This window comes from Podarcis erhardii (assembly GCF_964252035.2).
Source record: "Podarcis erhardii genome assembly, chromosome: 2".
In the NCBI taxonomy this organism is placed as follows: Eukaryota; Metazoa; Chordata; class Lepidosauria; order Squamata; family Lacertidae; genus Podarcis; species Podarcis erhardii.
In genome coordinates, this window is record NC_138498.1 from 127233872 (window position 1) to 127261271 (window position 27400).

The 27400-nt window shown below is 45.1% G+C and overlaps 2 protein-coding genes across 18 annotated transcripts in view; one reads left to right on the plus strand and one right to left on the minus strand.

The window, feature by feature from the left end:
* LOC309334660 (uncharacterized protein) overlaps positions 1–27400 on the plus strand; it is a 128030-nt gene that overhangs the window by 46371 nt on the left and 54259 nt on the right. For 2 of the 4 annotated variants that reach the window (XM_081849163.1, XM_081849164.1), the window contains one exon: positions 11129–11302. In XM_081849163.1, coding sequence (XP_081705289.1) covers positions 11129–11302 — 174 coding nt within the window. The other 2 variants (XM_081849165.1, XM_081849166.1) reach the window with 2 other exon arrangements.
* LOC309334671 (uncharacterized protein) overlaps positions 15021–27400 on the minus strand; it is a 140479-nt gene continuing 128099 nt past the window's right edge. For 6 of the 14 annotated variants that reach the window (XM_081849208.1, XM_081849210.1, XM_081849206.1 and 3 more), the window contains 3 exons: positions 24148–24321; positions 19753–19839; positions 15021–17006 (listed from right to left, as the gene is read on the minus strand). In XM_081849208.1, coding sequence (XP_081705334.1) covers positions 15634–17006; positions 19753–19839; positions 24148–24280 — 1593 coding nt within the window. In that variant the 5' untranslated portion in view covers positions 24281–24321 and the 3' untranslated portion in view covers positions 15021–15633. Of the gene's footprint in view, positions 17007–19752; positions 19840–20045; positions 20663–24147; positions 24322–24450; positions 24615–24660; positions 24919–27400 lie in introns of those variants that run through there. The other 8 variants (XM_081849198.1, XM_081849204.1, XM_081849201.1 and 5 more) reach the window with 6 other exon arrangements.

Below are 27400 nucleotides of genomic sequence, written 5' to 3' on the forward strand. Positions count from 1 at the left end.
GTCAACAATTTGCAATGTTTGAAACAAAAATAACATTCTAGGCAGTACATTCATCTTAATTGCTGCTATTCGGCCAGACAAAGAAAGTTTCAAGTTAGCCCAAATTTCTAAATCCTTTTTCACTTGGTTCCAACATTTCTCATAGTTGTCTTTAAACAAGTTCACATTTTTAGCTGTCATATTAATTCCCAGATACTTTACGCTCTTAACCACAGTTAGACCTGTTTCATCCTGAAACTTTTCCTTCTCTCTTACTGTTAGATTTTTCTCTAATACCTTAGTTTTTAATTTATTTAATTTAAATCCTGCCACTTGACCAAACTCTTGAATTAATTCTAGAACCCTTTTCGTACTAGATTCCGGCTCTTGCAATGTAAGTACCAAATCATCTGCAAAAGCTCTCAGTTTATATTGTCTCGCTCCGACCTGAACCCCTTTAACCAGCTGGTCTTTTCTTATCATATTCAGCAGAACCTCCAGGACCGAAATAAACAACAGTGGGGAAATTGGGCACCCCTGACGTGTCCCTTTTTCTATCTTAAGTTCTTCTGTAATAACATTATTTACAATTAGCTTTGCTCTTTGTTCAGAATAAATAGCGCCTATACCGTTTTCAAAACCTTGGCCTACCCCCATCCCATGGAGATTCTTCTTCATAAATGTCCAAGAAATATTGTCAAAGGCTTTCTCCGCGTCCACAAATATCAGAACAGCTTTTGTATTTATATTCACTTCTAGCATTTCCAAAATGTCTATTATGTTCCTTACATTATCTGATAAATGCCTTTTCGGGAGAAAGCCCGATTGATCCCTATGAATCTCCCCCATCAAAACTTTTTTCAATCTTTTAGCTAGAATGTCAGCAAAAATTTTGTAATCCACATTTAGTAAAGATATTGGGCGGTAGTTCTTCAGTTGGGTCTTTTCAGTCTCTGTCTTCGGTATAAGCGTGATATAAGCCTCTTTCCACGTATCAGGTGCTTCTTTCCCCTCAAGAATTTCGTTGCAGACTTCCTTCAATGGTTGTATTAGCCATTCTTTTAAAATCTTATAATATTTGGAAGTCAGTCCATCAGGTCCCGGAGATTTGCCTAGTTTCATATTTTGAATGGCATCTTCTATCTCTTGTTCAGCTATTTTCTGATTCAGAAGTATTTTGTCTTGACATGAAATTTCCTTCATCCCATTTTTCTTCAAGAATTGTTCTATATCAGTCTCTTTTTCTGGCCCTTTTGCATATAGTTGTTTAAAATATCTCTGGAAGCAGCTTCTAATTTCAATTGGATTGTTAATGTTCTTTCCGTCCACTTCTAAATTTGTCACCGTATTTAATTTTTGTCTCTTCTTCAATTGCCAAGCCAAGAATTTCCCACATTTATCAGCAGATTCAAACGTTTTCTGTCTCATTTGTTTGATTTTCCATTCTATTTCTTGATTCATCAATTCCATATATTGAATTTGATATAATTTAATTTCTCGCAAGATCTCCTGAGACTTTGGTTTTGATCTCAATTTCTTTTCTCCTTCTTTGATCTTTTCTAAACTCTTGTCCTTTTTCTCATTTTGACTTTTCTTCTTTATTACATTTTGTTGTATCAAGAGACCTCTCATAACTGCTTTGCTTGCGTCCCAGATTATTCTTTTTTCCACATTTGTCCTCATATTAATTTCAAAGTAATCTCTTAGTGTTTTTTGGGCCTTTTTGCAAAATTCTTTATCTCTAAATAAAGAGTCATTCATTCTCCATCTAAATGTGCCAGCTGTTGTTTGATTCATTTCCATCTTCACGGCATTGTGGTCGGAGCAAGTTTTTGGGCAGATTTCTACCTTTTTTATCTTCGATGCCAGTCCTCTAGTGACCCATATTTGGTCAATTCTAGTCCAGGTCATTTTAGCTTCAGAGAAAAAGGTTCCTCCTCTTTTGAGGGGATTTTTTAATCTCCAGATATCAACTAAGTCCATATTGTCAGTCATTTCAAAGAATGTTTTTGGTAACCTTCCGTCTTTAGAAATTACTTGTCTTTGCGCTTTGTCCATGTTTGTAGATACAACTCCATTCATATCTCCCATCAAAATTATATTTGAGTCCATGTAATCCAACAAAGTCTCATGTAGCTTTTTAAAGAATTCAGATTTGCCTTCATTTGGTGCATAAATTCCTAAAATCAGAAATTTCTGACCTTGTAACTGAATTTCGATTGCCAGGTATCTTCCTTGTTCATCTTTAAATATTTGTTTCGGCATCAATCTATCCTTTGCATATATAACCACTCCTCTTTTTTTCACTCTGTCTGATGAGATAAATTCATGTCCTAGTTTTTTATTGATAAGTAGTTTTCTGTGTACTCTTGTCACATGTGTCTCTTGCAAGCAAATCAAGTCCAATTGTTGTTTCTGTAAAATATGAAATACGTTCTTCCTCTTCCGAGGAATGTTCAGGCCATTACAGTTCCAACTCAGTAGTCGCAAAGCCATGATGAGATTATTTACTTACTCCTCCTACTGCTCCCAATTTTTGCTCTTCATCTGTTGGTGGCTGTAGTCCAAACGATAGATTTGCCACGTCCAGTAGTCCTTTTCCTGATGTTACTGGCTCTTCTCCAAGTTCTGCTTCCTTCACTAGGTCTTCTCCGTAGTCTCTCAAGAATTTATCTTTATCACTCGGTGTCTTTATTCTGACCTTCTTTCCTCTGTACTTAAAAGATAAGCCTTGGGGGAATTCCCACCTGAAGAAGTTTCTGCTTTTTTTCAGTAGTACAACCAGTTCTTTGTAGTCCTCTCTTGCATCCAAAATGGCCTTTGGGATGTCTTTAAAAATCTCCACATAAGAATCTTCAATTTGCAGTGTGTTTTGATAATGCAAGTTTAAAATTTTATCTCTTTCTTCCTTTGATCCCAAAGTAGTCAAACAATCTCTTGGTTTATTCTTTTTCTGTCTTATTCCAAGTCTGAATGCACTCGTGATCTTGAGCTGCTCCCCCTGCAGGCCTTCTTGCCAATAGTCAAAAAATTCTTTTGTGTGTATCTGAAGAAGTGTGCATGCAGACGAAAGCTCATACCTAGAACTAACTCAGTTGGTCTTTAAGGTGCTACTGGAAGGAATTTTTTTATTTTGTTTTGACCATGGCAGACCAACACGGCTACCTATCTGTAACTGGAATTGCAGGAAGAAATCAGCGTTCTCCGATAATGGCGACGCGGCTTCGCTCCACAGGCTGGGTAGCGGCTCTCAGCACCGCGCTCCCCCCGACACCGCTCCGTAGCCTTTAAAAAGGCTCTTTCGCAGTTCGGAGGGGTCGTAATGGTACCCGCCGAGCCTCCTTGCTTACAGGCTTCTCCACCTGTAATTTTTAAGGGTCCCCGCTTCGCCGTAGCGGCAGGACCCGAACCCGCGGAGCAGGCTTCTCCCGGAGCTCCGGGAAAAGTCCGCCATTAATCGCTGGCGCCGACCGGAAGTCCCATGCTAGGCGCTTTCTATGGAGAGCCCTGCTGACGCTCTTTGAGCTCCCTCATCGCAAACCAGGCAGACGTGGCCATATTTGCCTCTGTCTGGGGTTGCATGGGGACCAAATCCGTATGTGGAAGCAGAGGAGGATCTGGCGATGCCAGATTTTTGAAACGCAGCCCTCCCCCTTCGATATTCCCTGTGCTAATACACCATCTTTGCAAGTCTCCAGTCTCAAAATGTGGCCCCCACAGTGGCATGGAAGCCGTCAAAGTATAGATCCTGCGCATGTGCTAAATCTGTTGTGCTCTTAAGAACACCAGGCATGTAGACCCTGTAAAAACTCCAGAGGGGAGCTTTACGCTTGTGACAAGATTCCCAAAGTCTTAGGGTACCTTGATAGAACTAGCCTCTTTTGAGATTGCACCAATTTCCATTTCTTGCTTATCAAAACCTAAAGACCCTCTGTTAGATTTCCCCCAGAAGGTTTTACAAGGATCTGTCAGGATGATAATAATTTTATTACAGTCAGAAAAATGTTTTCCACATCCTCTGTTAGTAGCACAAGCCACCCGCTGACGGATAATCCCTCCTCATTTGTCCCAGAATATTGGGAGAAGGAGTCTTTTATCCTTGCTTTAGCATTTCCTGAGGACACACCTGAAATTTGCTTTCACATTAGTTCGCCTACTTGCTTAGCCTGAATAGGGGAGAGACATGTGTTGTTGCATCTGGGACACAGGAAGTGGTCCGGTTGTGAAGATGCAGACGGGCTTTTCTTCTCCCTGTATTCCCCCCACGTGCAAATGTTCCATTCTGGCTGCAGCCTCTGCTCACAAAAGTGACTTATCCCTCCCTCTGAAGGGGGTTTCTTTGCCTCCCCACTTTTCCTTGACCCAAAGCCCCCTCCCCCCAAAAGGAAGCAGCGCCTGGATCCCAAAGGCTGCAGATCTCCTGCGAACTGGCCCCCTCCCTGGCTTGGCAGAAAGGACAAGGGAGGACCCTCTGCTCCCAGACTTGGGGGTCTCCCCCACCAGGCATGATCTGAACAGGGACCCCCATGCCCCCTCCCTGCACCCCTGGGACCCCCTTCGCCCCATTGCACCCTCAGGGGGAGGAGTGAGGAGACTCACCAGAGTCCAGGAGGGGCTTTTGCAAAAGAGAGAGAAGAAAGCAGGAAGGGAGGGGGGAATTTAGCCATGGAGGACCTTCACTCCCTGTTCTCTCTAGGAATCCAGTTCTGCTCCTTTTAACCCTTTGCAAGCCGAGGGACCCCCTCCCTCTCCATTCCTGCACTTTTCCGCTTTTGCCCCTGCACTTAGGGGCTCCCCTTCCTCCCCCCCTCCTCCATTGTGACAAGGACTCTGCCCCAAGGAGGCCACAGCTTATCCAGACTAACCGCAAGGGAGACGGGGATTCCCCATTACTATTCTGCCACATACCCTTGGATCCACACTTTGAAGCAGCTACATATTGTTAAACTTTAGGAATTCACAAGAAGTCACATAGTTGTTTCAATCTTCTCTGTTCCAATGGCATTTCGGACCCAGGGAAGTGAGGCATAATGGGAGGGGTGAGTGAGCCCACCATAATCCAGAGATGTACAGGGACTTCCCAAGGAGTCATGACCGGTGAGATCCTGCCCCAAGAGTGGCAAACAGATAACCGTCTCAATCACAATCCCTACCCACTCTAGAGTGGGACCAAGCCCAGACAAGACCAAGGGATGTATTTGAACTGTCCATGCTTTCCTTTGCAATGTGATGGAAGACTATATTTGATGGACGGGGCCAAGCCTGGAGCTCAGGGTCTACCTGAGACCACACCTTTTCTGTGACAGATCTATGCTGCTTCTGGAAATGTCTTGTGGGAAAGCCTAATCCCCTAATCCCAGAGGGGACCAGCAGGGAGGTCTTGGAGCCAGGGAGGGGGTGAAGGGGAGAGGCTCCATGGGGGCCCAGACTCTAGGAGGGGAGTCAGCAAGAGAAGGGAGAGGGGGGTCAGAAGAAGGGTCATCTAGTCCCACCCCCTGCAAGGCAGGAAGGCTTGATGGAGCGGGGTCTGGTCTGCTCTCCAGAGGGGTCTTTCCTTGACGCCCTCAGGGAGGGGGTCCAGTCTTTGTCCAGCAAGGGGGGTGAGCAGCCCCCAAACTAGGAAGCACCCCATGGCTCTGCTTGCCTGCTCCTTGGTCCCCGGAGACAGGGCACCCCTCCAGGGGTCCGAGAGAGGAAGCTTTGCCGACCTGCCCCCCCCAGCCCCGACCTCCCTGCACTGCCTCATGGAGGGCAGCCAGCTCAGCCTCTCTCTCCCCTGCAGCCCCCCAGAGAGGCTTCCCGTGGGGCTCTGGCAGGGGCTCCCCCATTTCCAGGGGGCAGCAGGACCCTCTGCTCCCAGACTTGGGGGTCTCCCCCTGCAGCCCTGGGACCCCCTTCTCCCCCAGGCACCCCAAGGGGAGAGAGAGCGAGAGAGAGAGGAGACTCCCCGGACAGCAAGGGGAGGAGACAGACAAGAGAGGCCGGAAGGGGCGCGGAGGGAGGGGACTCTGCTCTGGAGGACCCGCCCCCTGCTGTCTCTACTTCCTGTCCTCTCTAGGACTCCAGCTCTGCTCGATTTAACCCTTCGCAAGCTGAGCGCAGCCAGCAGGCTGCTCTCCCTCCGCTCCCCCCTCTCAGTCCGCCCCCCACACCCAGGGGTCCCCTCAGCCCTCCTTCTTGGGGGTCTCCCTCCGCCCCCCCCCTCAGTCCGCCCCCCACACCCAGGGGTCCCCTCAGCCCTCCTTCTTGGGGGTCTCCCTCCACTCCCCCCTCTCAGTCCTCCCCCCACACCCAGGGGTCCCCTCAGCCCTCCTTCTTGGGGGTCTCCCTCCGCTGCCCCCTCTCAGTCCGCCCCCCACACCCAGGGGGTCCCCTCAGCCCTCCTTCTTGGGGGTCTCCCTCCACTCCCCCCTCTCAGTCCTCCCCCCACACCCAGGGGTCCCCTCAGCCCTCCTTCTTGGGGGTCTCCCTCCACTCCCCCCCTCAGTCCGCCCCCCACACCCAGGGGGCCCCCTCAGCCCTCCTTCTTGGGGGTCTCCCCCGCTCCCCCCTCCCAGTCCGCCCCCCACACCCAGGGGGTCCCCTCAGCCCTCCTTCTTGGGGGTCTCCCCCGCTCCCCCCTCCCAGTCCGCCCCCCACACCCAGGGGGTCCCCTCAGCCCTCCTTCTTGGGGGTCTCCCTCCCCTCCCCCCTCTCAGTCCGCCCCCCACACCCAGGGGGTCCCCTCAGCCCTCCTTCTTGGGGGTCTCCCTTCCCTCCCCCCTCCCAGTCCGCCCCCCACACCCAGGGGGTCCCCTCAGCCCTCCTTCTTGGGGGTCTCCCTCCGCCCCCCCTCTCAGTCCGCCCCCCACACCCAGGGGGTCCCCTCAGCCCTCCTTCTTGGGGGTCTCCCTCCCCTCCCCCCAGCTTCTCCCCTTCAACTCCCGCCTGACTCCTCTTCCTCTCCCCCCTCAGACCATCCCTCAGAAAAGGCACCTTGCCTTTTCCCGCCAAAAGGGCAGGCTCCGCCCCCCGCTGGCTTGGCAGCCAATCAGAGCGAGGCTCCAGGAAATTTCTGAGGGACTAAGTCCGCTGACTGGCCTGGCTCTGCTGTCCATCACAGGCCCAAACAAGGGAGATCATTTTGCCAGAGCCCTGAGGGGCCCAAGTTTCATAAACAGTGTTCAGAAGTGGTTGGGTCAACTCCCTGCAGGAGTTTCTTGTTGTACATTGTTTTAATGCTTTGTATTTCTTCTGAGACTGTAACCCAAAGTGTGTTTTATAAGCTGGTCTCCGGCTGTAAGAGATTATCTTATTTTATCTTATCTTAATAAATGGATGGCGGAAAAGTCTGGGAAGGGGCGAGAGGCCCCTCCCTGCCCCCCTCCAGGCTCCTCTCAGGTTCATCCAGGGTCCAAAGCCGCCTCCATTTTGGGGGGCCAGGAAGGGAGTGGTCCCTGCAGCTTCGCCTGCCGGAAAGGGGGCGACATGCAAGAGGCCAGCCTGGCAGGGTTGTTGTGGAAGGAGGAGCTCCTGGGAGGAAAGGAGGGGCCAGGGAAATGCCATTCTGCCAGTAAAGTGCCTCCCTCTCTCACTCCTCCTCCAAACGGGAAACGGGGGGTGTGTGTATATATCTAGGTAGGTAGGTAGGTAGGTAGGTAGATGATAGAGATAGATAGATAGATGATAGATAGATAGATGATAGATAGATAGATAGATAGATAGAGCCCTAAACGGCCTCGGTCCAGTATATCTGAAGGAGCGTCTCCACCCCCATTCTTCTGCCCGGACACTGAGATCCAGCGCCCCTCGCTGCAAGAAGCCAAGTTACAGGGAACCAGGCAGAGGGCCTTCTCGGTAGTGGCGCCCACCCTGTGGATGCCAAAGAGATCAACAACTACCAGACTTTTAGAAGACATCTGAAGGGAAGTTCAGGGAAGTTTTTAATGTTTGATGTATTACAGTATTGTAATATTTTTTTGGAAGCCGCCCAGAGTGGCTGGGGAAGCCCAACCAGATGGGCGGGGTATAGATAATAAATTATTATTATTATTATTATTATTATAGAGATGTATGTGTGTATAACAGACAGGCACAAAATTTGGCCGCCGGCCCTTCCTCCCGCTCCAAACATAGAAGGACCGGTTGCCCTGACCCAACATGGCCTTTGCTCTTTCTGGCCTCCTGGGCAGCGACAACTCTGGGACGGCCCTCCTCGCTCGGTGAATGGAGGGGCGAAGTCAACTTACACTTGGACGTGGAGGCTGTCAGGGCCTGAAGCGCAGCAGGACAGGCCCAGCTTTTCTCCAGCTCCGCTTGCCCAAATGCAGCTGCTCCCCTTCAGGCCGATGTTCCCCTATCTAGAAATGGGGGCCTAATGCTTCCCTCGCTCTCTGCTCCCTTCCCTGAGTACTTTCACCATTCAGTGCTTTGGACGCAGCCCCGCTTCCCTGGCGGAAGAGCAGGATTCAGGGCACCAGGAATATCTACCCTTTACGAACTCCGGAGGGGAGCTTCTCAATTTCTTCCTCAGCCTAAACATAATCATAATAATACTGCCATATAACAGTAGATTGTAGGTTGTAGGTGGTGAATTGGAAAGGAAGAAGGAAGGAGACAACAAGAAAAATCCGCACAATGGAGAAACCATATAAATATTCAGAGTGCGGAGAGAACTTTAGTCAGAGCTCCCAGTCCACTTCCCATCAAGGAAAGCTCTTCGTTCAGAAGGAGAGCCTCACTTCACATGAAAGAACTAACGGGGGAACTAATTAGTGCTTGAAACGGGAGGAAAGCTTCCTTCGCAGCTCCACCCACAGTTCCCATGAGATACTTCATCCGGGGGAGTGTTTGGAAAACGTTTCACCTGCAAAAACCAGTCTCAGTTTCCATTAAATAAATCACAGCAAGGATGATCACAGAATTTCAGAAAATGGTATAAGGCATATGGTATCAGGAAACTTGATGAGGAATTAAGGGAAAGACAGTGTTGACCCAGAGTAGTTACAAAATGCATGTTCTCTCCCCGAGTGCCACAGACCCTCCTCCAAAGAGAGTCTCTCTAAGAAAGCCCAAGCAAAAATTACTCCATTTTACGTGAATAAGGAAAACGAGGAGGTGGCTAAGAAACAGCAGGAGCCAGATCCTATTACTGACCTTATAGGATCTCTCAGCAGCTCTAAGGATGAGCAGAAAGAGGTTTTGGGCCCAGGCAGCTCAACTGCTAAGTCATCTCTGGCACGGAGACCAGGAGCTCAAGCGACTCAAGGCCAAATTCAGGCTAAACAGGTAGAGGAACTAATCTGAAAGCAAATTTAAAAATTAAAGCAAGTATAAAAGACTGCAACTCCCAAACTTTTGGGACCAAAGAGGGACTATCAGTCATTGGGTGGCTTGTAGTACTAACAGATTACATGGAACACTTAAAATCCTTTTTGGCTGAATGTAATAAAATTCTTACCATCCTGATAGGTACTTGTAAAACCTTCTGAATAAAATCAAGCAGAGTCTGTGGCACCAGATAATACAACAATATCTCTTTCCCTACCATTAAAAATAGATCAATAAGGGAGGTTTGATTCGTCCACATGGCAGAAGGAGGTCTAAAAGTACAAAGAAGAGCAAAAATGTTAAAAAATTTAAAAATAGTGCAATAATAAAAAGTTGACTTGAAAATACTTTTTAACTTACTTAAGAGTAGCTCATGCTCTGGGTCCAGACAGAACACTAATTCGTTCTCAGATGTCCGTTCTTAACCTGAAACTGTTCTTAACCTGAAGCGCCACTTTAGCTAATGGGGCCTCCCGCTGCTGCCACGCCACCACCAGAGCACGATTTCTGTTCTCATTCTGAAGCAAAGTTCTTAACCTGAGGTACTATTTCTAGGTTAGCAGAGTCTGTAAGCTGAAGCGTATGTAACTGAAGCGTATGTAACCCAAGGTACCACTGTACTGGAATCTGCACACCAGATCCTTATATCAATATGAAACAATATGGAAGATTATCAAATGCACTGCTGTCCTGTCAGAAGCCAAAACCAAACCAACTAGGGACAGGGTTTTGATAAACAAGAATTGGAAATGGGTGCTGTCTCAAAATAAGCTACTTCTCTCAAGCTACCCTAATCCTTTAGGTATCTTCTCACAAGAGGAGTGTAAAGTTTGTGAATATAGTGTATAAGCACAGAGAATATCTATGGAGGAGTGGTGTATTAGTCTCAAGATTATTCCAAAATGTGGCATCACCAGCTCCTCTGCTTCCACATTCAGCAACACCTCCAAAAAGTCCTCGATCCAAGGCAGACTTTCCTGCTTTAGTTGACATATACTCTGCAGGTGACAATCCTGATTAGACAGCTGACCTGGACCCCAAGGAACCCCCTAACTCAGACAGCCCTGGGTCCTTGCACTTGAGAAATCTAGGGAAGGACCTACTTGACAGAACTGAAAAGGATTGCATGTCTTCTGTGCTCTGCCACAAGACGCCCAGAATGAAATATTCTCCAGATTTGACCTCTGACGTTCCTGCCTAATAAGTTTGAAGAAGGAACACAAGGGCTCATGCAAGTAGAACTTGACCCTTTGTGCTCCAGGTCCAGCCCACCAGATATTCCAGCGTGAGTTGAATTTATGGGCTGAAAAGCCACCTCCTCCCACCAGCAGGTTAATGAACCCTCTTTCCTACCAATTGGAGATGAAAAGCTTCCCCAAAGATTTGGTCCCCATGCAAGAGGCAAATATGGCCACAACACCTGCCTGGCTTGCAATGAGAGAGCTCAAAGAACGTCAACAGGACACTCCATAGAAAGCACCAAGCATGGGGCCACTTACATGTATTAGCTACTCGTCTGTTTTCTGCCCATGCTCTGGGGTTGCAGTTTTCAGGCTCAGGGAGAGGAAGGCGACTGGTTTTGGCACCAAGTTGTGTCCATAAGCCCCACTGAGTTCAAGGGGTTCTACCTTGAGGTCACTACTGGACAGACCCTGCCAGCCTTATGAAGTGGGGTGAGGAGCAAACAGGGGAAATTGAAACCACTGGAGAGGTTTAGAAATGGGGCTTCTGTGGGGAAGGGGCTGCCCCATTTGTGCTTCTCCAGGGGCAGGAGAATATCTAGGGCAGGAGAATCCCTGCAGGGCCTCTGAGGCTCCCTTTGCTTCTTCCTCTCTCCCAGGACCCTGCAGCTTCTTTTGGCTCCTCGACTCCTCAGGAAGGATGAAAGAGACGGATCCTGCAAAGCTAGCAAGGATGGAAGGGGGAAGATGGACGGTTGACCTGGTCAGGCTGTCTCCTGCATCCCTCCCCACAACCTCTGAGCGCTCCCTCCCAGGGACCTCCGAGAGATCTGGTGAGTCCCAGGGGAGGGGAGATGGGGACCTGGATGGATGGAGCCAGAGAGGAATTGGGGCTTCCTCAGCTTGGGGGTGGGGGGAGGCAGGCAGGCGGATGGAGATGGAGAAGGGGAGCACCTTTTTGGGCTCCCCCACCTGCCTGCCTGCGCCTTTGTCCTCTGCAGGCAATTTGAGCTAGGAATAGATCACAACTCCCCGGCCACCGCGATGTGTTGGCAGCTCAAAATGTCTAAAACCAGTTCTGTGATCTGAATGCCCTGCCAATGTCTGACAACTCACTGATCCATCGCGCAGCACTGGACTCCTTAAAGGAACCTGATCCTGCTGTGCAGTGTGAACTCAGATGGGGCCTCCGTGTGTTGCCTTTTTCTCTCCTTTTTGTATAACTTTTATTAGCTTTATAAAACAGGGAACATAGGAATAATAAATGATACAAATATGTAGGCTGAGTCTGTATATCTCAAACCTTCTCATCTGTCTACATCCTCTGTTCACAAAGGTGACTTTTCCCTCCATCTGAAGGGGGTTTATTTTCTTGACTCAAAGCCCCTCCCCAAAAAGGAAGGCAGCATCTGGATCCCAAGGAAGAACAGCTGCAGTCCTCCTGTAGCCTGGGAAGGGGGCAACATGCAAGTGGCCAGCCTGGCAGGGTTGTTGTGGAAGGAGGAGCTCCTGGGAGGAAAGGAGGGGCGAGGGAAATGCCATTCTGCCAGTAAGGTGCCTCCGTCTCTCTCCTCCTCCAAACGAGAGCCAGGGGTGTGTATATATATCTAGGTAGGTAGGTAGATGATAGATAGGTAGGTAGATAGGTAGATGATAGATAGATAGACCTGCAAACTGGCCCCTCCCTGGCTTGGCAGAGAGGACAAAGGAGGACCCTCTCCGCCTGACTTGGGGGTCTCCCCCCATCAGGCATGATCTGAACAGGGACCCCCATGCCCCCTCCCTGCACCCCGGGTAGTGGCATAACAAGGTCAGGGGGTACCTGGTGTGGAAAAGTTTTTGTCACCTCCCCAATATTGACCTCTATTTTTTTGCCTGCAAAAATGTTTTGACTTTATTTCATATTTTCTTACAAAGGATTGTGGATTCTGGGCCTCCGATCACAAGTAGGCCACTGTGGACAGTTACTTAAATCTACAGGATGCATTGTGTTTTGGCTTGTGTTATTTTATTTATTGTTTATTTATTTCTTAAAATTTATTTTAAACAACCTGCAAAGTTGTTTACCAATACAAAAACAACAACAACACCACAGCAGTAAAATCAATAAAAAATAACAAGCCTACTTTAAAACACAGAAAAGCTAAAATATTAAAAGACATTAAAATTACTTCAGCGTCCTAAGCATCTGGCTATGCTTGCCTAAACAAGAATGCTTTTAGCCGCTGCCTGAAAAGAGTCTAGCAAAGGCACACACTTTATTGCAAGAGGCGGGGAGTTCCAAAGGGCAGGTGCTGCCACACTAAACCACGCAGTGCTGGAAAGGGGGTGAAAGGCAAGCGGCCAGCCTGGCAGGGTTGTGGAAGGAGGAGCTCCTGGGAGGAAAGGAGGTGCCGTGGAAATGCCATTCTATTTATTTTTTTTTAAATAATTTTTATTGGGTTTTTACATTTTATAACAACAAACACACACACAAAGACAAGAACACACAAACACACAAATACAATTACATACCCTAATTTTCTTTACCCACTTTCATTGACTTCCCCCCACCCCCTCCTCTTACATCCCAGTTCCAAAATTAATTCAGCAAGTTCTTACCTAACCTCTTAAAGATATTCATATTGTTTTTAAAAATTAAATTCTTTTTGTTAATCTATATTCAACTTATCCAATTCTCTTATAATCATTAATTTCTTTTTTTTTAAGGTCGATCTAACTTCCCCTCCACAAATTTTCCCTTTATTATATTAATTATAGGTCACATTGACCAAGTAAAACAAAACGTAACATTTTATAGTTCTATTCTCTCCCCCCCCCCGCCCCGGTTTCTGTCCCTTCCCAGACAAATGTCCAAAAAAACAAACAAAAAATAGTTCTTAGCCCGGATTCCTCACGTCCGAGGCGTCTAATTCTCTGTCAGTCCTTCTCTGCCAATTATGTTGGTAATCCTCTTTGTTGGTCCTAAGACCCCGAAGGAGTTCAGTCAGAGTCACATCATATTTTCTTTCATCCAGAATGTTAAAGAGTGTTTGCTGCGAAAGACCCTCTAGTTTTCCATACTTGAGAGGAAAGTCCCAATCATGTTGCTTTATTCTTTTTAGTTTTAATATTCCAAGTACTCCAGGGACTTCTCTCTTCTTCTTTCTCATCTTTCGCAGGTTTATAATCCAAAGGTCTTCTTGCTCATACTCTAACAATGCAGATTCCTGGTTGATATTTTCCACTTGTAGTGTCTGAACTCCTTCTTTCTTCTCTGTCAATTCCAAAGGCATCTCTTCCTGCTCAGCTGCAGAGTTTTTATCATGCGTCTCCTTTGTGCATTCAGCAGAGTTGTTTGTTTCAGAATTCAAGGTCATAAAGACTTTACTCAGAGCCATACTCTGCTCCTGCAGGATTCCCATGAGAAAGAACATTTTTTCTATCTCCGCCAGTAATTTTCCCTCTGCAGCCATTGTAATGTCACTAATTCCCCCTAGGGGGCTTTCAGTTATTTAGTAGTCCTTTTCCAATAATCTGTTACTTTGTTATTATCAATACTTTGTTTCCAATCGCCTCAGTCCAAATGTATCAGCTTTAATTCCAAAAGTTGTTAAATAACAAAATTCTTTACTTTGTCCGCCCGTTTGACAGCTTCTTTGACAGCTGTCAAACTCCTTTCACTTCTTCCTCCGGCACCCAAATAGGACGCTCCCGGGTTTTTGGGGGGGATTACACACAAAGTTCCAAAATTCCCTTTCTCTCCAGCACAAAATCTTCTTCTATCAAATTTGTGAAAAACTTTTAAATCATCAAAACAGTATTCATTCCGCCTTAATTCTCCGTTCCTTGCTTTGAATCGTCTATAAGTAGAGGGGGTGCGGACTTCCCTTTAACACATCCCCCGATCGTGCCGAATTCACAGGATAAAATTTTTAAAGTCCAAATTCCACTACTCACGGGTCCTTTGTTATCCAGTCCGAATTTTGGGAAGAAAGTCAGCGCTTTCCGGCCATGGCTTGCGGCTTCACTCCACTGAGGTAGCGGTCTACTCTCAGCACCACGCCACTCTCCGTACCCTCTCCGCAGCCTTTAAAAAGGCTCTTCATGGGTCGGGGAGGGCGCTTAAGGTGCCCACCGAGTCACCAAGTCCGCAGGCTTCCACGCCTGCGGTTTCTGAGGGTCCCCGTGTCGCCGGCACGGCAAGACCCGTCCTCAGTAGAGCCGATTCCCTCCGGAGCTCGGGGGGAATCCGCCATTAGCCGTTCGCGCTAACCCGGAAGTCCTGGAAATGCCATTCTAGAAGTAAAGAGCCTCCGTCTCTCACTCCTCCTCCAAACGAGAGCCAGGGTGTGTGTGTGTGTGTGTGTGTGTGTAAACAAACAGAGTGAGGGGGGAAAGTATTTGATCCCCTGCTAAATTTGTTTTGTTTTGTTTTTTTGCCCTCTGACAAAGAAATGCCTAGTCCACAATATTAATGGTAGGTTTATTGTAGCTGTGAGAGACAGAATAACAGAGAAACCAAGAAGACAAAAGTCAATGACTGATGAGATTATTTTTGGGGGGGGGGGGGTTCTTGTTCCTACTTTTCTCTCTTTTATTTATTCCCAATATCATCCCGATCTTAATCCTTTATCTTATCTTGACAGCCACTGGCATGCAACTTTCATCATATTTAACAGATCTATATGTAAAAAAACATGCATGATGAAAATTGTGCTCTTCTTGTTGTTGTCCCTCAATTGTTTTTGGTGCAGTCCCTCCTCAGAAGGCCCTATTTCATTCCACTGTCTTACCTTCCAGGACTCTGGGCTGTCTTCCAGCTTTCCTTTGTTTAGTTAAAATTAAGACACATGTAATGTATTTTAATGGACTGATATTTTCCCAAACTGAAGAACCTTCCATAAGAGACCACACTGTGCGATAGATTTCACAGTTAATACTTGTTCAGTTCCTCTACAATCCAAGCTTGCTCCCCCTGGGCCCTAAGATCAAAGATTCACCTTCACTTTTATAAATCCATATACGACAAAAGTCCATGCAAGCTGATGTGGTTTCCTGTGTGAAATATTCCCCAGTTGTAATCTGTCGGTTGTCTGCAGCCCTCTTTGAGAGGGACCCAATTTTCAACCCCGTATAAATTATTTGGTGGGCAATGAATGAATCTTTTCCCACATTCCAAACACTAAGACATATTCTCTCTTGTATGGATTCTTTGATGGGAATTGAGATAACCACTCTGACGAAAGCTCTTTCCACATTCCAAGCACTGATAGGGTTTCTCCCCTGTATGTATTCGTTGATGGGAAGTGAGTGTCACCCTTTGACAGAAGCTCTTTCCACATTCCAAGCACTGATAGGGTTTCTCCCCTGTATGAATTCTTTGATGAGTAGCGAGATGACCCTTTCGATTGAAGCTCTTTCCACATTCCAAGCACTGATAGGGTTTCTCCCCTGTATGAATTCTTTGATGGGAAGTGAGATGGGTGCTTTGACTGAAGCTCTTTCCACATTCCAAGCACTGATAGGGTTTCTCCCCTGTATGAATTCTTTGGTGGGAAGTGAGTTCACTACTCACACGAAAGCTCTTCCCACATTCGAAGCACTGATAGGGTTTCTCCCCTTTATGAATTCTTTGATGGGAAGTGAGATTGGCGCTATGACTGAAGCCTTTTCCACATTCCAAGCAATGATAGGGCTTCTCCCCTGTATGAATTTGTTGATGAGAAGTGAGACCGGTGCTATGACTGAAGCATTTTCCACATTCTAAACACTGATAGGGTTTCTCCCCTGTATGTATTTGTTGATGGGAAGTGAGCGTCGCCCTTTGACAGAAGCTCTTTCCACATTCCAAGCACTGATAGGGTTTTTCCCCTGTATGAATTCTTTGATGAGAAGTGAGATGACCCTTTCGATTGAAGCTCTTTCCACATTCCAAGCACTGATAGGGTTTCTCGCCTGTATGAATTCTATGATGGGAAGTGAGTTCACCACTCAGACGAAAGCTCTTCCCACATTCGAAGCACTGATAGGGTTTCTCCCCTGTATGAATTCTGTGATGGGAAGTGAGTTCACCACTCAGACGAAAGCTCTTTCCACATTCCAAGCACTGATAGGGTTTCTCCCCTGTATGAATTCTTTGATGGGAAGTGAGACTATCCTTCCGAAGGAAGCTCTTTCCACACTGCAAGCACTGATAGGGCTTCTCCCCTGTATGAATTATTTGATGCACAGTGAAATTATTCTTTTGATTGAAGCTCTTTCCACATTCCAAGCACTGATAGGGTTTTTCTCCTGTATGAATTCTTTGATGGGAAGTGAGACTATCCTTCCGATTGAAGCTCTTTCCACACTCCAAGCACTGATACAATTTCTCCCTACTCTGTGTTCTTTTGTGTGAAGTGAGGCTATTCCTTCGAACGAAGCTCTTTCTTTGATGGGAGGTGGACTGGGAGCTCTGACGGATCTTCTCTCCACACTCTGAATATTTATCTGACTTCTCCGCTATGTGGATTCTGTTGTGCTCTCCCTTGTTCTTCCCTTCTAAGTCATCACCATCTGCAATGAAGAGAGATGCTAATCAGAGTCTCAGGAGGAAATGGGAGCTCCAGATTATTGAACAATGTTTTTTTTAAAAAAATAATATTTATTAAATTTTTGTTTAACAATAAAGACATATAGTAGCATAACATTTTCCGATATCCACATTTCATACACCTCCTTGGACTTCCTCACGACTCTTGTTCCTGCTTTCTAAACTCATAAATTTTGCCAGCAAATTATTAACTTAGTTTAATTTATATAATAAAATTTTCCAGTATTAATATCTCAAATTTTGAAATTTAACCACTCTCTTATTGAAACTTAACTATAAAATACTGTTTATCCAAAATTTGTCTTTTCTTTCAATTACGTTAAAATTTGTATTCCTTATTACTAATTTGTTGGAGCCGTATTATTACAGATCTTACATCTTTCTTAACATTCATACAATTTACAATATTTTTGTAAATAATCCTTAAATTTCTTCCAGTCCTCCTCCACCAGTTCTTCTCCCAGGTCTCGGATTCTGCCAGTCATCTCAGCCAGTTCCATATAGTCCATCAGTTGCAGCTGCCAATCTTCCAGTGTGGGCAAATCTTGAGTTTTCCAGCTTTTAGCAATGAGTATCCTTGCTGCTGTTGTGGCGTACATAAAAAAGGTTCGATCCTTCTTTTGCACACTCTGGCCGACAATGCCCAGGAGAAAGGCCTCTGGTTTCTTAAGGAAGGTATACTTAAATACCTTTTTCATCTCATTATATATCATTTCCCAGAAGGCCTTCACTCTAGGGCAAGTCCACCAAAGGTGAAAGAATGATCCTTCAGCTTCTTTACACTTCCAACATTTATTATCAGGCAAATGGTATATCTTTGCAAGCTTGACTGGGGTCATGTACCACCTATATATCATTTTCATAATGTTTTCTTTCAGGGCATTACATGCCGTAAACTTCATACCGGTGGTCCATAACTTTTCCCAGTCAGCAAACATAATGTTGTAACCTATGTCCTGTGCCCATTTTATCATGGCTGATTTGACCGTTTCATCCTGTGTATTCCATTTTAGCAGCAAGTTATACATTCTTGAAAGTATCTTAGAATTAGGTTCTAACAATTCTGTTTCTAACTTTGATTTTTCCACCTGGAATCCTAATTTTTTATCTGACTTAAAAGTTTCTTTAATCTGAGCATAGTGTAACCAATCTCGCACTTTCCCCTTTAGTTTCTCCATACTCTGCAACCTCCAATTGTCACCATCTTTTTCTATTATTTCCCAATATTTCGGCCATTTGGCCTCCATACTGAGTCTTTTCGGGGCCTTAGCCTCCATTGGTGATAACCACCTTGGGGTCTTGTTTTCCAATAAGTCCTTATATTTTGACCAGACATTAAAGACTGATTTTCTGACAACATGATTCTTGAAAACCTTATGTATTTTAACCTTGTCATACCACAGATATGCATGCCAACCAAACGCGTTATTAAATCCTTCCAAATCTAAAACATCAGTGTTTTCGAGAAGTAGCCAGTCTTTCAACCAGCAGAAAGCTGCTGATTCATAATACAGCTTTAAGTCTGGCAGGGCAAAGCCCCCTCTTTCTTTAGCGTCAGTTAATATCTTAAACTTGATTCTGGGCTTTTTGCCCTGCCAGACAAATTTAGAGATATCTCTTTGCCACCTCCCGAAACACTCCATTTTATCCACTATCTGCAAAGTTTGAAACAGAAACAACATTTTCGGCAATACATTCATCTTGATAACAGCAATACGTCCTGACAAGGAGAGATTCAATCTTGACCATACATCTAGATCCCTTTTAATTTCAGACCAACATTTTTCATAATTGTCTTTAAATAGATTCCTGTTCTTCGCTGTTATGTTTACCCCTAGGTATCTTACTTTTTTAACCACATTTAATTCTGTCTCTTTCTGAAACCTTTCTGACTCTAAAAGAGTCAATTTTTTTTCCAAAACCTTGGTTTTCTGCTTGTTAAGTTTGAATCCCGCCACCCGACCAAACTCCTGAATCAATTGTAATAACCTTTTCGTACTAGGCTCTGGCTCTTCTAAAGTCAAAACTAGGTCATCTGCAAATGCTTTCAGTTTATATTGTTTCGCTCCGACCTGAATACCTTCCACCAACCGGTCTCCTCTAATCATATTCAAGAGCACTTCCAGGACCGATATAAATAATAAAGGGGATATAGGGCAACCTTGTCGTGTTCCTTTCTCAATTCTAAACTCTTCTGTCACCACATTGTTAACTATCAATTTAGCTTTTTGCTCTGAATAAATTGTGCCTTTTTCCCCTCCAAAATTTCATTGCAGACCTCCATTAATGGATGGACCAAATAATCTTTCAATGTCTTATAATATTTGGAGGTAAGCCCATCTGGCCCTGGAGATTTGCCCAATTGCATGTTCTGAATGGCCTCCTCAATTTCTAATTGTGTTATTTTATAATTCAAGATTGTTCTGTTCTTGAGAGACAACTTTGGTAGACCATTCTTCTTTAAGAACTGTTCCATCTCTAATTCGTTTTGCGGCCCTGGATTATTGAACAATGTTAATGAATGCTTGTGACAGAGGAAGAACTGAAGAGAATGAGATGTGAGGCCGTCCTATAGGTTTCACTTCCTTAGTTGGCTGGTATTAACTGAGATATTGCTTGGCTTTTATCTGGGATGGATTTTGTTCTGACTCAATCATGGAATCCACTCCATCTCCAATCACAACATTATGATCCAACAGGGAGCCTTACCAAGAGAGTCCACGATCCCACGATTCTCCTCCTTGACCTCTTTATGCTGCGCTCTCGGGTCAGGATCCAGCAACGTCCACCCCTTGTCTGTGAAACAAACAGCAACATCTTCACCTGAACACTCCCCATCAGAAGTTATTTCAATCTGGTTGGTCCAAATTTAAATTGACAGATGGCAATATATACAACTTAGAAGTATATTCAACTCAGATCAAAAGAAAGGATTTGCAAAAGAAGATTCGAAATTTAAAGTCACAGTGATAAAGAACAAGAAGAAATTGTTATTCAAAACCTATAATCTTTTATTGGACTGGGAATTGATGGAGGAAGAAGTGAAAGAAACGATGATTAAATGGTCTCAGGATCTCGGACATACTATCTATCTAGAGCAATGGGAGAAACTCTGGCGAGAGGCTATACGATTTACTGCCTCATATACAATTAAAGAACATTTTGTAAAGATGTTCTATAGGTGGTACTTAACGCCAGTTAAGCTGGCAAAGATATACAAATTGAAATCCAACCTCTGTTGGAGATGTGGTGGAGAAATAGGAACAACAATACATATGTGGTGGAGGTGTGAGGAAATTAAGAAATTTGGGATAGTAGTACACGAAGAACTAAAGAAGATGTTGAAAATATCAATAACAAAGAAACCAGAGACATATCTCCTTGGATTGAGAGATGAAGAGATACCACGGGGGGGGGGGAGAGAGAATTTTTCTATATGCAAGTACTGTGAGGAGAATCAGAACTTACAGGGTTAAACAGATCTGTGTGACGTCTCACATTCTGAGGCGTGGTTTTGTTCACATATGGGAATCTTTCTTTGTGTGTGAATTACTTTCGTTTTTAGCTGTCGAGCCGAGGAGATGTCCGCTCGATCTCCAGGTTGATTTATGATGTTTTTCTGTAAAATGCTTAAAGACTTCTTAGATGAGCAAGAAGCCTGCATGCAGCCTTGGATTTATCACCCACCCAAGGCACGACCGCTGCTGCGAAACTCGGCTTGGAGCCAGGAAGACAGCTTAAGGCTCACAGTTGGCACGGAGAGTTGGCACAGGAAAGTGTGGCGGATGCCATTACATTCCACAAGTACAGCTGCTGGAATAGTGATTGCTGCTCGGTGGAAGTCACAAACTATACCCACAAAGGAGGAATAGATTTCTAAACTAAATGAATATTTAATTCGGGCAAAATTATTATTATTATTTTTTTTTTATATATAATTTTTATTGGGTTTTTACATTTTATAACAACAGACACACACACAAAGACAAAGACAAACAAACACACAAATACAATTACATACCCTAAGTTTCTTTACCCACTTTCATTGACTTCCCCCCACCCCCTCCTCTTACATCCCAATTCCAAAGTTAATTCAGCAAGTTCTTACCTAACCTCTTAAAAATATTCACATTGCTTTTGAAAATTAAAATCTTTTGTTTATCTGTATTCAACTATCCAATTCTCTTATAATCATTGATTTCTTTTTTTTTAAGGTCGATCTAACTTCCCCTTCACAAATTTTCCCTTTATTTATCTTAATTATAGGTCACATTGACCAAGTAGAACAAAACATAACATTTTATAATTCTATTCTCTCCCCCCCCTGCCCCGGTTTCTGTCCCTTCCTAGACAAATGTCCAGAAAACAAACAAAAAATATTTCTAGCCCGGATTCCTCACGTCCGAGGCGTCTGATTCTCTGTCAGTCCCTCTCTGCCAGCTATATTGGTAGTCCTCTTTGATGGTCCTAAGACCCCGAAGGAGTTCAGTCAGAGTCAGATCATATTTTCTTTCATTCAGAATGTTGAAGAGTGTTTGCTGCGAAAGACCATCTAGTTTTCCATACTCAAGAGAAAAGTCCCAATCATATTGCTTTGTTCTTTCTAGTTTTGATATTCCAAGTACTCCAGGGGCTTCTCTCTTCTTCTTTCTCATCTTTCGCAGGTCTGTAATCCAGAGGTCTTCTTGCTCATACTCTAACGCTGCAAATTTCTGGTTGATATTTTCCACTTGTAGTGTCTGAACTCCTTCTTTTTTCTCTGTCAATTCCAAAGGCATCTCTTCCTGCTCAGCTGCAGAATTTTTATCGTACATCTCCTTTGTGCATTCAGCAGAGTTGTTTGTTTCAGGATTCAAGGTCATAAAAACTTTACTCAGAGCCATACTCTGCTCCTGCAGGATTCCCACGAGAAAAAACATTTTTTCTATCTCCGCCAGTAATTTTCCCTCTGCAGCCATTGTAATGTCACTAATTCCCCCTAGGGGGCTTTCAGTTATTTAGTAGTCCTTTTCCAATAATCTGTTACTTTGTTATTATCAATACTTTGTTTCCAATCGCCTCAGTCCAAATGTATCAGCTTTAATTCCAAGAGTTATTAAATAGCAAAATTCTTTACTTTGTCCGCCCGTTTGACAGCTTCTTTGACAGCTGTCAGACTCCTTTCACTTCTTCCTCCGGGACCCAAATAGGACACTCCCGGGTTTTTTGGGGGGGATACACACAAAGTTCCAAATTCCCTTTCTCTCCAGCACAAAAATCTTGTTCTATCAAATTTGTGAGAAACTTTTAAATCCTCAAAACAGTATTCATTCCGCCTTAATTCTCCGTTCCTTGCTTTGAAACGTCTATAAGTAGAGGGGGTGCGGACTTCCCTTTAACACATCCCCCGATCGTGCCGAATTCACAGGATAAAATTTTTAAAGTCCAAATTCCACTACTCACGGGTCCTTTGTTATCCAGTCCAAATTTGGGAAGAAAGTCAGCGCTCTCCGGCCATGGCTTGCGGCTTCACTCTACTGAGGTAGCGGTCTACTCTCAGCACCACGCCACTCTCCGTACCCTCTCCGCAGCCTTTAAAAAGGCTCTTCGTGGGTCGGGGAGGGCGCTTAAGGTGCCCACCGAGTCACCAAGTCCGCAGGCTTCCGCGCCTGCGGTTTCTGAGGGTCCCCGTGTCGCCGGCACGGCAAGACCCGTCCTCAGCAGAGCCGATTCCCTCCGGAGCTCGGAGGGAATCCGCCATTAGCCGTTCGCGCTAACCCGGAAGTCCTAATTCGGGCAAAATTAACTGCTATAAGAAGAAATGGATCCAAACTACAAGAAAGAAGATTCCACCTAAACATTAGGAAGAACTTCCTGACAGTAAGAGCTGTTCGACAGTGGAATTTGCTGCCAAGGAGTGTGGTGGAGTCTCCTTCTTTGGAGGTCTTTAAGCAGAGACTTGACAACCAAGTGGAAATGTTTTGATGAATATATGGCAAAATATTGCTCAAGGAAAGATACGCTAATATGCCTAGATTAAAATGTGAAGTACTGCATGGAAGAAAAATTAGTAAGGAAAGATAATAAGAATATGAAGATGATTCGAGAAGGTTGTAGAATGCAAAGATTATTGTAAATTGTATAATGTGGAGGAAATCGAGTGGGGGCGGAGGGAAGTGGGAGGAGGGAGAAAAGGATAATATGATGGATTGAGGAAATAGAAATGCAAATGTATTGGGGGGATGGGGAGGAAATGGTGTTGGCTTTGGTACATCTGTATTGTAAAGTAATATGTGAAAACCAATAAAAATAATAATAATTAAAAAACATTAAAACAGGAAAATATTTAAATTTATACGTAAATCTCTTTCTTCACTTTGAAACCCCCCCCCCCAATTTTCATGATGAGACCAACTCTGTATTGTTTCATTGGTAACAGAAGAGGAAAAATGACTATTACTCACTTAATCTAAGCACAACGGCCACAAGAGCTCCAGTCTAGGCATTTGGCTCTGCGATGTTGAATGTTCTCTGTTCTCTCCTGTTTCCCCTTTTTTTGTTTCAGTTGAAAGCAATTCATGGACCCAGAACTCATACACTGACCACTAATGATGAACTATATGTTATAGATACTCCTGCAAATTTATTCTGCTATGTTTGAGATATACAGGCTCAGCCTACATATTTGTATCATCCATTATTCCTATCTTCCTTGTTTTATAAAGCTAATAAAAGTTATACAAAAAGGAGAGAAAAAGGCAACACACGGAGGCCCCATCTGAGTTCACACTGCACAGCAGGATCAGGTTCCTTTAAGGAGTCCAGGGCTGCGCGATGGATCAGTGAGTTGTCTGACATTGGCAGGGCATTCAGATCACAGAACTGGTTTTAGACATTTTGAGCTGCCAACACATCGCGTTGGGCAGGGAGCTGTGATGTATTCCTAGCTCAAATTGCCTGCAGATGACAAAGGAGCAGGCAGGCAGGTGGGGGAGCCCGAAAAGGTGCTCCCCTTCTCCATCTCCATCCGCCTGCCTGCCTCCCCCCACCCCCTAACTGAGCAAGCCCAAATTCCTCTCTGGCTCCATCCATCCAGGTCCCCATCTCCCCTCCCCTGGGACTCACCAGACCTCTCGGAGGTCGCTGGGAGGGAACGCTCAGAGGTTGTGGGGAGGGATGCAGGAGACAGCCTGACCAGGTCAACCGTCCATCTTCCCCCTTCCATCCTCACTAGCTTTGCAGGATCTGTCTCTTTCATCCTTCCTGAGGAGTCAAGGAGCCAAAAGAAGCTGCAGGGTCCTGGGAGAGAGGAAGAAGCAAAGGGAGCCTCAGAGGCCCTGCAGGGATTCTCCTGCCCTAGATATTCTCCTGCCCCTGGAGAAGCACAAATGGGGCAGCCCATTCCCCACAGAAGCCCCATTTCTAAACCTCTCCAGTGGTTTCAATTTCCCCTGTTTGCTCCTCACCCCACTTCGTAAGGCTGGCAGGGTCTGTCCAGTAGTGACCTCAAGGTAGAACCCCTTGAACTCAGTGGGGCTTATGGACACAACTTGGTGCCAAAACCAGTCGCCTTCCTGTCCCCAAGCCTGAAAACTGCAACCCCAGAGCATGGGCAGAAAACAGACGAGTAGCTAATACATGTAAGTGGCCCCATGCTTGGTGCTTTCTATGGAGTGTCCTGTTGATGTTCTTTGAGCTCTCTCATTGCAAGCCAGGCAGGTGTTGTGGCCATATTTGCCTCTTGCATGGGGACCAAATCTTTGGGGAAGCTTTTCATCTCCAATTGGTAGGAAAGAGGGTTCATTAACCTGCTGGTGGGAGGAGGTGGCTTTTCAGCCCATAAATTCAACTCATGCTGGAATATCTGGTGGGCTGGATCTACAGCACAAAGGGTCAGGTTCTACTTGCATGAGCCCTTGTGTTCCTTCTTCAAACGTATTAGGCAGGAACGTCAGAGGTCCAATCTGAGAGTATTTCATTCTGGGCTACTTATGGCAGAGCACAGAAGACATGCAATCAATTCTTTTCAGTTCTGTCAAGTAGGTCCTCCCCTAGATTTCTCAAGTGCAAGGACCCAGGGCTGTCTGAGTTATGGGGTTCCTTGGGGTCCAGGTCAGCTGGCTAGTCAGGATTGTCACCTGCAGAGTATATGTCAACTAAAGGACAATAGTCTGCCTTGGATTGAGAACTTTTTGGAGGTGTTGCTGAATGTGGAAGCAGAGGAGCTGGTGATGCCACATTTTGGAATAATCTTGAGACTGATACACCACTCCTCCATAGATATTCTCTGCGCTTATACACTATATTCACAAACTTTACACTCCTCTTGTGACAAGATTCCCAAAGACTTAGGGTAGCTTTAGGGAAGTAGCTTATTTTGAGACAGAACCCATTTCCAATTCCTGTTTATCAAAACCCTCTCCCTGGTTTGGTTTTGGCTTCTGACAGGACAGCGGAGCATTTGATAACCTTGCATATTGTTTCATATTGATATAGGTATCTGGTGTGCAGATTCCAGTAAAGTGGTACCTCTGGTTACATACGCTTCAGGTTATATACGTTTCAGTTTACAGACTCCGCTAACCTAGAAATAGTACCTCGGGTTAAGAACTTTGCTTCAGGATGAGAACAGAAATCGTGCTCTAGTGGTGCGGCAGAAGCGGGAGGCCCCATTAGCTAAAGTGGTGCCTCAGGTTAAGAACAGTGTCAGGTTAAGAACGGACATCTGGAACGAATTAAGTGTGGCTTTTGGATGGAGTCCAGACGCTTCTGCTGCGCGCTTCACACTGGACCCCTTCGGTAGCTCTCCGTCAGCTACCAGTAGCAGAGTTTCCGCAGCGTAGAAACTGTTGCTGTGTGTGTGTGTGTAATAAATCAGCCTCACTCAAGCGTTCTTGCTTTGCTCTTACAGTCTTTAATCTTGTAGAAAAACAACTCTTAAATCACCTGGCGAGAGAGCACACATCTTGCTGCCTCGCCGCAAAAGCGAAAGGAAACCAAAAAAAAACAACAACAGAGAAAACACTCCCCTCTGTGAACATGGCCACGCCTCAGAATGTGAGACGTCACTCAGAACTGTTTAACCCTGTAAGTTCTGATTCTCTTCACATTAAGTACTTAACCCAAGGTACCACTGTACAGTACAAGCTTCTTAAGTGTTCTGTCTGGACCCAGAGCATGAGCTACTCTTTAAAAAAAAAAAAAAAAAATTATTAAGGATTTTCTTGTTTTACAGAAGTGTAGTGCCTCATTTTTTCTTTTCCCCTTCTTCTTCTTCCATGTTACGTCTTTACAAATCCGTTTCATTTGTTGAGGCATTAGGGGGAGAAGAAAACAGAAAGAAAAAAGAAAGGGGGGTGGGGAGAGGGAGGATGGATGGGGGTGGGGTCGTGTGGCGGTGTTTCTATTATGTTTAATGTATGTAGAGTTTGGTGTCAGCGTTGCTTGTGTTGTTCACTTGTGTTCCTTTGGTGGTGAGAGAGGTTGGGGTTGGCTTAGGGTGTGATTGTTTGCTTGTGATTGGCTGTGGTGATCTTTGTTTTCGTGTGTGAGTGGGGTGGGTGGGTGTTTTGGATCAGGTTAGCCATATTGATTTGTATGCTTTTGGTGGATTATTGTCGTTGTCCTGTTGGGCTGTGTATGTGATAAAGGGGAGCCATACCGGGGTGAAGGCGTCTTCTTCTGTTTGTCCCCGTGTCAGTTTCAGTTTATTAGTTAATTTTTCTAGTAGGGCTGTTTCCCATACTATTTGGTACCATTGGTCCATGCTTACTCCTGACAGGTCTCTCCAGTGTCTGGTTATGATGTTTCTGGTTGCTGAGAGCAGGTGGGTTATAAGTTCTTTGTGGTGTAAATGGGCATTGTTGTCTTGGAAGATGTTTAGTAGGGCCAATTCTGGGGTGATGTCTATTACTTGCTTAGTTATTTTACATATTTCTTGTATGGCTGTTGTCCAGAATAGTTGAATTTTGGGACACTCCCACCACATGTGGAGGTATGTGCCTGAGGAGGTGCACCCTCTCCAGCATTTTGGTGAGGTTCCTGGGTGTATTAGCGCTAGTTTCCTTGGTGTTAGGTACCACCTGTAGGTGAGTTTCAGTGTGAGTTCTTTTCTTTTTGTTGATATGGATTTAAAGGGGGGTTTAGACCACATTCTGGTCCATTGAGTGGGGTTAATCTCATAGCCTATGTCATTCTCCCATTGTTTTTTGATTGTGTCTAGGGGATTTGCGGGATTTTGGAGTAGTATTTTGTATATTGCGGATACCGTCCCTTTGCCGTTTCCCTTTGTTGTTAGGAGGAGGTTTTCGAAGGTTGTCAGGGGCCTAGTTGCTGCTGATTTTACTGTTGGGTTGTTTAAGAAGGCATGTAGTTGGTG